Raw genomic sequence first — 11,234 nt, 5'->3', positions numbered from 1 at the left:
TATCAGGATCTTTGGTTATATTGTCCCTAGACAAACTCACACTTGTCAGATTACTCATAAATTATTAAGAAAAAGAGGCCCGTAAATCTTCATCCTGTCTGTCGCGTTTCTTAGTTTTATAAATTCACAAGATGTTTTATTCTGTACCTGTATTTAAAAGCAACCCTTGTTTTACATTCAAGACAAATTATTAGTGCTACGGGAATTTTGAATTTACTACAGATATTTGAAGACTTGACTGGGGATGCAGAGGGGATGCAGACGGTGCGATCGCACCCCTCCCCCAAAATTGTATTAAGAAAATAATTGTTGTAATGTATACTTGTTGAAATATTATTTTTATCATTATGAATATAATACCTTTAAGAATTTTAAAATATGAGAGTGAAATTTCCGGGCACCTTGCAGTCCATATCCTCGAAATGTTTGCACCTCAGCTCCAACCATGGTGGGCATCAGGTGTTGTGGACTCTCACGCATTCCCTACCGCCAAATCCTGCACCTGCCCCAGCTTGCTTACTGAAATGCATTTTACTAACCTGAGAAGTTTTTAAAACTTCTAATTTGATTCCAGGTTTAATATTGTATATTTCAAAAATGATTTGAATAAATGTTACTGAATCTGTAAAATGTTACTTATTAAATTACACAAAACAAAAACAAATTACACGGAAAAGCAGTAATGAAGGCATGCATGATTTTGTTTGTTATTATAATTAGTGTAATTTTATAGTAATAATTAGATTGCTTTTGCTATATTAAACATTAAAGAAATTACACTAAAAAAAACAGTAATGAAGGCATCTCTTCTTAAATTTCTTTAAAAAAATAAAATACATACAATTTTAAAGTAACTGTTGCTTGCGGTATATTTTAATGTTAGGTAATGATTAAATAATTTTACATATCATTTTCTCATTGCTTTAGAAATGTAAATAGGTTTAGGGCCAAGTCAGTGTTTGGGCCCCGTTGGCAAGTCCTGAGTAAGCGTATGGGATGAGTTGGTGGGCTGAGTTGTTTCATGGACCAAGTTGACTTCAAGCCATTCTGCGCACCTATTCCTCCCCCTACGATTATTTTCCGTGAAATGTTGAGTTGGTTCTCAATGCACGCACGCCTTACCTTACATCTCCACGCAAACATTGTGTTTGTGGACGTCTAAATAATGGCCTAATTTTGAAATTGTTACTAGGAAACGATGAGTGTTTCTGCTCAATATATAAATCAACTTGTGATCATTAGGCTGACATATTAAATAGTAATAATAATATGAGAATCAATAGTAATAATTACCGTCCAAGAGCAATTTGTGTGGCACGGTGGGTTGTACTGTCCGAGTGTGCCTGTACCAGACATAATGACCCATAATAGCAGGTAGACTAGGCCTAGGCCTCCAAAGCACGATGTCTGGCCTAGTTGAAGCATTTTTTTTTTCAATAAACGCCCGTTGAAAGAATTAACAAACGTAATCGTCTTGGAAATATTCACCGTGCTCTATACACCATACCGTACAGTTAAAAGTCACTGACAGAAGTGATAGTTGTTGTTGTAAGAGCATCCTGTGCGTTGGCCATGGTTCCTGTATTTTTACGTGTCAACGAATCACACACTGGCAGGGAAAAAAAGGGTATTCCCCTTTATGCATCCAAGCGTGAGGTGGTGGCGCTGTCTAATAATTTGATTTAGAGTTGATTTACCGCTCTTTAAAAACGAAAGTGTTTAATATTTATTTATATTAAATTGTTATAGCATTATCCTTTACAAATCATAAGTAATTCAATTTTCTGTGTATATTTTATTATGTATTACAAACAATAAACTTTTCTTTCATTTCACTTCATTTATTTCGTCAAACATTACAAACAAAAATCAGACCGAGACGGGATACAAAAAGCAAACTAGATTTCTGTACAAAGTTTCTCCACCGATACATGAAATAAAATATACCAAATTGAATCATCATCAATCATCATCGTTAAGGTTTGTGAGCTTTCATCAAATATGTAACAAATAGCAAAGTACACAGTTGATTTAAAACATAATTCTTTATTAAAAACACAATAAAAGAATGTGACAAAAAAACCCAGGTACTTAGGTACAGGTAATTTGGCACATGTAGGGTGGAATCAACACAGAGACAATAAAACATGATAAAATTTAAAGAAATCAATTACAAATAAAGACAATTCACCCACTCAGACGAGTGTCTGGTGTTCCAGATAACATAGCTGCTGGTCACTGCTTTTTATACTTTTTACATCCCTTATTAATTAAAAAATATTATGTAGTCTCGTTTCATTATCTTTAGAAAGTACTCTCCTAGAACCCACCTTCAGGCAAAACGATGTGCATTTATAACCTTTAGCTTTGATATCTTTAACGATGTGGTCATATTTGCTACATTTATCGTTATGTGCCTTGGTTATATTTGGTTCTAGTGGCACCATCAATATGTTAAAATATGTACTAAAAATAAAATACACATACAATAAACACTTTAATTAGCTGGAAAAGTTATTTAAGTTATGTGATACATTATGAAAAAGTGGCCTTTGTAGCTACAAACAGAAAATAATATATACAACATTCTTTAAAAAATGTACAATTTTCATATACAGTATATGGTTTTCTTTTGAACCTGGCAATTAAATCCCCTTTTAAAAATATAATTTTTGAACATTAAAATATTGCTCTGCCAAAATGGTTATGTATTCACCCCTGTCTGTCTCTTAGCAAGCTTACGTAAAAACTAAGCAAGCAACTTAGTAGAATGGGTACATAATAATAAAGAAAGACATGATCAACTTTTTAGAAGAAAAGGCCAAAAAACATCAAGGTAAAGGAAGTTCGAATTTTTCTTTGAACTTGGCCTCAAGCTAAAATAGTGGATTCGTACATACATGTCTTGCATATTGCTCAGTATCCTCTACAGAGTGACTGCTCTAGTTAATATTATCAATAATCTCAAATTTATAATTTGAATTATGTTATGATTGATAACAATCTTTTTGGAGCTTCACATCTATTGAGCCAGATTTACAGACCATCAATTGGACACAATGTTCACTGGACACTCTAAGTTCAAAAGAACAATTATTTCTCAATAATTTTATAAATAACATATTCTGTTAAACAGCCAGAGGGCTGAAATCCCCAAAAGCAAAAGCTTGAGGAGGGTTGCCAAAACAAAAACAAATAACAAAACAAGACACACACAAGAGAAGTGACTAGTACACAAAACAAGACAAGACCTTAAAGGGAGATGAGATGCTTGTTAATTATGAGATGAATATTAATTACACATAATTAATATTAATTACACATAATAATTTAACAGCTTTGCTCTACCGAGTTTGGAGTAGTGTGCATGCATTATGCACAGAATTATTCTTGTGGTGTACAGTACTGAAGACCTAAAAACTAATTTTCCTACCATTAAATTTTGGTCATGGCATTGTGATTTAAAAAAAAATTAATAGAACATTTGTTGACCTGATTAGTTGAAATATTGTTTAACCATTCAAACCTTATATGGTCTTTCACAATGTGTAAGTTTTGAAGCCTAAACTTGTAAGGTTTCTTGACCAATCACTTCATCTGAAATTTGTCGGACTCCCATTCTGACTGCCACAATCATTTTCAGTCTATAAGTCCTAAAAAAATTAATTGTTTATTTGCCCTTTAATGCTGAAAATTGTGTAGGAGGAGCGGATGCAAAAAAAATGGGGTTTTTTTTCTTCTCCTGTCATCAAAATTTATAAATTAAATCGCAATGCTTGCCAACAAATAATTTTTTTTCAGGCCTAATCTCAGTGCCATATAAAGATTCTTGGAAATTCTAATGCAATTTTGCGGCTGCATGACCTAGTGAGTGTTTTCTTAACTTCTTAATGAAATTCTCCAAGCCACCTTCACGTATTACCCCTTTATCTTCCAAATCCATGATCAAACACCAAGCATCTTCATATTGTCTACGTGGCATATTATAAAGTCCATCAATGGCAGTCAAGTCGGGTTTGCATAATTCGTGGCCAAAATCCTTCAGCTTTATTCGGAACGCCGATATCTCTGCTACCTCAATCTCACATACCTTCGGACATAACGGGATGAAATCGGCTCTAATTTGCTTCTCCAAACCGTAATGTCCTGTACATTTGATTAATTCAAATATGATTGTAAGATTATTTGGATGCAGTTTACCAGCATCATACAGTTTTTCAAATAATTCATGACAGTCTTTGATCAATTTGACATTGTAGTTGTTTTTTAACACATCTCTTAGCAACATCTTTAAAATGTTCACTTTTTCACGGGATTCATACCAACATGCTATTGAGTGCAGCAGATCAAGGAATTTCGCCTCATCTAAAAAAATAAGCATTTCATATAACAAAACTAAAAATACTATAGTAATTCTTTTTATAATTTGTATAGAGTACCACAGTCATGTCGTCACGATGCCAGGTGGCGCTCTCTGTTGTCAACAGACGTAGGTTACCGTTCATTACGCCTAAATGACTGCATAGGCTTTCTGAAATAGGCATTTTAAAATCTAATATTTTACCATCAAAATGTACTAAAAACTCAAAAGCTCGCATTATACTAGTTATCGAACACACATTTAATCATCAATTAAAATTTACAAAGAAAAAGTAAGATACAACATCTTAATAATTACGTTAGAAATTGGGATCAATGGTTTGTTCTGAGTGGCGAAAATGGCATCGGGTTGAACGCATTTTGCAACAATAGCAACGGATTAGTATCACATGGTATCGTGACGTAACACTGTAGTACTCTACAGTTGAACTTGCCTAAGTCGAATCAAAAATGCCATTGAAATATTGTTCGACTTAGATAAAATTCGACTTACAGATTGTTAATTAAAAACAAACAAATTTGGCATGTAAAATAAGATCGACTTAAAAATTATTCGACTTGGGCACAGTCGACTTAGGCAAGTTTAACTGTATATTGTTTTCAACACTGGTTTCATCATTTCTTGATATCTAATAAAAGTTTATTATTGAATTTTTTTCATTATTCTTCAATAATGTTAAAGAGAGTATTATGGCAATATATATTGTCATTAATGATTGTTGCAATCACCACCACCATCATCATCATCATCATCATCTCATTATTGTTATTCGCAAATTATTCAAATCAAATATATCAAATATACTTTTATTTCCATACAATGAAGTAATAAAAAGATGTAGTATAAAATACAATAAGTGAAACAAATAATTGTAGACCATCCTGAAAAGTACCTGTCTCTTATACACATCTAGATGTGTATAAGAGACAGCTATATGCCTACAGTACTGTATGTGACCTGTAATATCACATAATCACAAATAAAAACTACAGTATAATGGTAAGGTAAATAACTGTCTCTTATACACATCTAGATGTGTATAAGAGACAGCTATTACGGTATATTTTAAGGTATTATTATTAATTTTAATTTCAATATTGATACTTATAACAATGCCAACTAACCGCAAATCGATCCTGAAGATGTCGCTGACGGATGATCAATAACATCTGAAAAAGATAGATTAATAATAAATTCATTGAATAAATGAACAAAACAGTGCACATAAAAACTACATTCAAGACATTGTATTATTTATTATTTTTTAAATTTTAATATTGATACTAATAACATGTCAACTAACTGCAATTTACTCTTGAAGATGTTGCTGATCAACATCATCTGAAAAGAAAAGATTACAGTGCACATACAAAAGACATTAAAGACACTATATGCCTACAGTACTGTATGTGACCTGTAATATCACATAATCACAAATAAAAACTAGAGTATAATGGTAAGGTAAATAATGCTGTATATATTTAGGCAGATAAGTGTAAATATATAAAATACAAATAAAATAATAAATTATATTTCTTTTTGTTCTCTTTCAAATTGAAATTGGAAATTTTGGCTGGGTCTCTGGGGATCTGCAGTGCCCTGAGTAATGTAACAAATACATACAGATACTAATTTTGACCTCTTAACCAGCAAGTGAGGTTAGTATTCAAGGAGTTAAATGTCAGACCAAATCCCCTAGATGACCTTAAACCAGGATTTACACCATAGATGCAGCAGCCAAAAATTCAGCTCAACCCATAATCATCTGTAAAATTTAAATCAAATTTGACTTCTAAATATTTAAGTAAAGCCTTTGGTTTAGATCTTAAGAAATGTGTTTATATAAGGGCAAGTGCTTTTATTACATTCATACCAACCTATAATTACACCAACTGAACCAACAGTTGCGATAAACTCCATCAACTCATCGTTGTTATTGAAGGTTTTATTATCTTGCAGATATTGTAACAACCTCCATTGATTTGTACAATTTTCATTTGGTACTTGGTACACTCCAGATATTTTGTTCAATTGGTCGTCAGAAAGTTCTTTTCCGATACTAATTACGCGACGACGGAACAAACTGAATACAGATTTTGTGTCCACATTTTCAGTGTATTCAAATCCACTTCTTATAATTACATCCTTTAGGTAAGTCAAACCGAGCAATTGAATGATTGCGATTAAAAGTATCAGGTTATTTTGACTCATATGTCCGGCAGTATCGAGTAGCATAAATATAGCAAAAGGATTTATGGCTTTTTGTAATTCTGTTTTGATGTTCACAAAATCGGCCGATGCAACTTTTAACATATCTAAGCACACGTTCCTTTTAGTAATTTCATCTGATAGGTTCGTGAGCATTATGCGATATTTCAATCTACAGTCTGGAATTAAAAATGTTGAAAGAATGGTTTATTAGAGCTTTAACCCGTCTGGCTAGGATGGTGAGGTTTGAACTAGGGTCTGATCGTTCATCTAATCAAATAAACCTCACATGAAAGTTATGTGGGTTAGAGAAAAAAATGTTTACATGTCCAGTGGCAGATCCAGGCATTCAATAGAAGGGGCCCAGGGAGGGAATTTCACAGATTCAGAGTCTAGACCACTTACTCTCACACCTAAATTTGATTAATATTTTTCTTTTTTCTCAATTTTTTTAAATAATTTTTTTTTGGGGGGGGGGAAGGGACCGGACTGGCTCAATTTCCTTCCTCCCACCCCCTTCCCCCGAATCTGCCACTGATGTCAGTTAGCATGGTGCTGTCTCCAACCCAATCCAAAACTTATAATTTAAATTAAAAAGAAGATATGACAGAATAATTATTTATTTATGTATTAATAGACCATCCTGAAAAGTACCGTGGTCTGAAAATTATTTTTTTAAATGATTATTATACAAGATGCATTACTAACCATTCATAATTTTGGCAGGTTCTGAAATTTTTCTTGATGTGGATATGGCACAGCAGGGCACTTCTCAAAAGTGTCAATATGAGTCTGTCAACTGCAATAAATAAATTTCTAGACAAAAAAAATCAAGGAATTATGTTTAAACGCAAACAATTCTGTATGGCACTACAACTGCATAGGCCATTGACTTTTTGTAAGGAGTCATTCAACATTATCAACATTTTCCCTAAAGAGACCCACCCAGTGGGCTGATCGGATGGTTGATTCACAGCATGAAAACTCACATGTTCCACAGAAACTCTCGCTGCTAAAAATAACTTGTTACATAATGTATTACTAGTGCGCGGTCTTCCTTGTGATGGGTATGTTTGGTTGGATTGGTTGTCATTGGGCAAAAACTAACCTACGACATCAAGAAAGAAAGTTCAGGCAAAGGCTGGCCTAGCTCGAGGTAAAGATCAAAGCCTAGGCGCCTATGCCTACTATATAACTATAATTAGGGTGTTCCCTTCCCTTTGATTGATGCTTGAGTATATGTCTGATTTTTTCACCGGAATATAGGCCTAGTTTTGGATAGGCCATGAATCACAGGGCAGTTGTTTAAATGCATGTCATTTCGTTCTGTTCATGCACACAGGAATCCCCGGGTATAATCCCATCCCCCCACCTTCACCTCCAAAAAAAAAAACAAAAAAAAAACCTCCTGCTCTCATTAATTAAAAAAAAAAAAAAGTGAACTAATAATTTTTTCTATGTGCCCTAATTATATAAATTTTAAGCATTTAACCATCCTATTTTACATTTACCAATAAAAATAAAATTTTATTTTTAATTTCTCTTCCGTCAGGATAACTTTGGCAAAACTACTTACTAATAAGAAAACAAAATTTTATTTTTATTTTTATTCCGCCTCCTCCGATAATCTTTAAAAAAAATAAATATACGAAACAAGGAATAAAAAAAAGTCTCGCCTTACAACTAATTGAACTGGGTACATAAAGCAGAATGTTGATAAATAAAAGTACGTGGGTCTATCTATTGCTCAATAAAGGACACAAGTGAAAAACACACACAATGTGCTCAAAATAGGGAAAGACGATCTTATGGTCGTATTTTGCATAGTATTTTATTTAACAAAAATGTATTTATTAGTTACAGTTGTATATATATGTGGTATTCGAAGGGTGCCTAGCCTAGGCCTACATAATGTTTAGCCTATGTATGTTCGGAACATCTTCCTGCTATGTAATGATGTTCAGTAGCCTTCGGCCGGATGACTATGTAAGTATCCATGATGAGCAGCCTGGGTTGTTGAGTAGTAAAACGTTCTCCAAATACTACAAATATCAGTGATTTTTTCCTAGGAAAAATACCTACCAGAGTTCCTTAATTCGTTTTCCAGTCTCTTCTTTGGTTAGTTCCCGTAAATCTATGAAAATAATACCAGAGCAATATGAAAACTGGGAAACAGGTGGTGATCCTGCTTATACTCTTTGTTATGGAATAACCCGGTTTTAAAAATAGATTAAGCTACACTTTAGGGACGAGCGCAGCGCGTAGCTACGAAAGCCCATTAGTGCCAATAAGGTATATGTTCAGTAATCCGTAATAATGAATTACCAATTCGTAATTACGGATTACTAATCCGTAATAACCAATTACTAATTCGTTATTACGGATTACTAATTCGTAATTACGAATTATTAATCCGTAATTACGAATTAACTAATTCGTTATTACGGATTACTAATCCGTAATTACGAATTACTAATTCGTTATTACGGATTACTAATCCGCAATTACGGATTAGTAATCCGTAATAAGGAATTACTAATTCGTTATTACGGATTAGTAATGTGACATTGTTGAAAGTAGCATACTTCTTTATTTCTGTATTATGTTAAATTATTTAGTTTTGATCATTTTTTGGAGACGAAACGTTGACAATTTAACGATACACTTGTATGTGTTATGTATGTTATACAATGTTCAAGTTGTACAGAAAATAACAATTATTGACGAAAGAACGTGAATCAGTGGGTACAGGTTTTTTTTTTCTTAAATTGGGTCTAACGCATTCTTTTACATTATTTGAGATTGAACGAGCGGTAACGTTCCTGCTTCTTGCATTGTAGACCCCGGTACAAACCCAAAAAATGCATTTATATAATGTGAATTTCTTAGCATGTAGAAAAAGTAGAATATTGCCCTGTGTAGAGCAACAACACAGTTTTTTAAATGCAGAAAACACTGTAGAACAAAAATAGGCTATCAACCGCCACAATATAATAAAGTGATAAATCATAATTTCAAATCAAGCTTCAGAATGCAGGACTCGCAAAATATCGTATATATTAATCGGCTCTCTCAGTCCATTGGACATTCAAATATCGAGGATGTCAGTCATTTGGATATTCAAGATGGCCACCACAAAAGTCGTTGAAAATTAAATATTTTGGTATATAATTCCACCTCTCTGGTGTCTAACTATATGTTATTGGGGTCACTTAATTCAAAGAGAACTTTTCAAAATGGTAGGATGACAGCCATTTTGAAATTCAAAATGGCTGCCCTAAAATTTCATTAAAAAAAAAATTTTACTTTTTATTGGAAAATAACGCCCCCCCCCCCTTTCAAAATCCTGGCTACGTCCCTGAAAGAAACTATGATTATTCGACTCAGAAAGCCCAATAACACAGGTTAAACATCAATTTTACTATTTTTCAACGAGAAGAAATGGAATTATACTGTGGAACATTTAATTTTCGACCATGACGGCGGCCATCTTAAATTTAAAAATGTCTCATTGAATTCGGTGACCCCAATAACATATAGTTAAACACCAGACTTACGATTTTTCATTGATTAAAGTAAAGTTATGAAGCAATATCTGAATTTTGGCAGCCATATTAAAAACGGCTGCTTAAAACATGTTCTGCCCATTTTCTCGAGGTACCCCCCTCCCGCTCAATTTTTTATTTATACCCTAGTGATGCCAAATCAGCAGAGAAACCTTGGTCCCTGAAAAATGGTCACAATAATAATAATAATAATTTGAATATTTATTAAGCGCTCTTATATATGCAAGATTACTAATCCGTAATAACGAATTAGTCAATAATAATTCGTTATTACGAATTAGTAATTCGTTATTACGGATTACTGAACATATACTTTATTGGCACTAATGGGCTTTCCTACGTAGCTGAATAATCTGATACTGTAGTAAAATTGATGATGATAATGTATCATGATGATGATGTCAGGTGGTGGTCCTGCTTATACTTTTTGTTATGGAATAACCCGGTTTTAAAAATAGATTAAGCTACACTTTAGGGATGAGCGCGTATCTGAATAATCTGAATACTGTAGTAATATTGATGATGATAATGTATCATGATGATGATGTCAGATGATGATAAGGGAATTAAAATACTGTATGATGATAAGATAAATACATATGAACATGGAGGTATTATTGAGGAGATCACTCGAAAAAGCTACGCGCACGCAGCGCTATGCAAATGAACCAAGATCAAAGCTGCCGCAGCGCGTGAAGAACTTTTGCGCGATGCCTTTGAAGTCCCATGTGTTCCCCGCCATCAAATTTTCAGCAGGCACAGTTTACCAAAAAAAAAAAAAAAACATGGCGAAATGGAGAGCACCTTCTTTTCTCGATGCGCACTACATACAGTCAATCACTATGGCTGCGCAATCGTCCCATTTTGAAGCTGATACATTTATCTCTCATAAAATATCAAACATAATTATATTTTCCACCAAAAAAAGTTTCGAATTTAATGGAACATTTACATGGCCTTTAAAAGTATAGTATATTTTAACTTCAATTTCCATAAATTGGCCAAAATTTGCTAATTCTAATTTTGTGGATGTGGACGATGATGATGATGATGATGTGGATGATGATGATGTGGATGAT

The 11,234-nt window shown here is 33.4% G+C and overlaps 2 protein-coding genes across 3 annotated transcripts; both read right to left on the bottom strand.

Moving 5' to 3' along the window:
• Positions 1-2,030: 2,030 nt before the first annotated feature.
• LOC117108589 lies at positions 2,031-5,583 on the bottom strand. The gene is made up of 2 exons (XM_033250664.1): positions 5,506-5,583; positions 2,031-4,365 (listed from the first exon to the last, which is right to left on the bottom strand). The coding sequence occupies exon 2, from the start codon at positions 4,286-4,288 to the stop codon at positions 3,839-3,841; it is 450 nt and encodes a 149-aa protein (XP_033106555.1). The 5' UTR covers positions 4,289-4,365; positions 5,506-5,583; the 3' UTR covers positions 2,031-3,838.
• Positions 5,584-5,853: 270 nt separating this feature from the next.
• LOC117108615 lies at positions 5,854-8,796 on the bottom strand. 2 transcript variants are annotated; one of them, XM_033250697.1, is made up of 3 exons: positions 8,672-8,796; positions 7,298-7,405; positions 5,854-6,768 (listed from the first exon to the last, which is right to left on the bottom strand). In XM_033250697.1, exons 2-3 carry the CDS (start codon positions 7,302-7,304, stop codon positions 6,200-6,202), a joined length of 576 nt encoding a protein of 191 aa, XP_033106588.1. In that variant the 5' UTR covers positions 7,305-7,405; positions 8,672-8,796; the 3' UTR covers positions 5,854-6,199. The 2 variants fall into 2 exon arrangements, with proteins under 2 accessions (XP_033106588.1, XP_033106589.1); XM_033250698.1 differs by having other exon boundaries at positions 7,298-7,388; positions 8,672-8,794.
• Between the last annotated feature and the right edge of the window lie 2,438 nt (positions 8,797-11,234).

This window comes from Anneissia japonica, unplaced genomic scaffold (genome assembly GCF_011630105.1).
Source record: "Anneissia japonica isolate Jap-2015-1 unplaced genomic scaffold, ASM1163010v1 scaffold287727_len1644234_cov201, whole genome shotgun sequence".
NCBI classification, from domain to species: domain Eukaryota; kingdom Metazoa; phylum Echinodermata; class Crinoidea; order Comatulida; family Comatulidae; genus Anneissia; species Anneissia japonica.
This window is presented reverse-complemented; position numbering and strand designations above follow the sequence as displayed.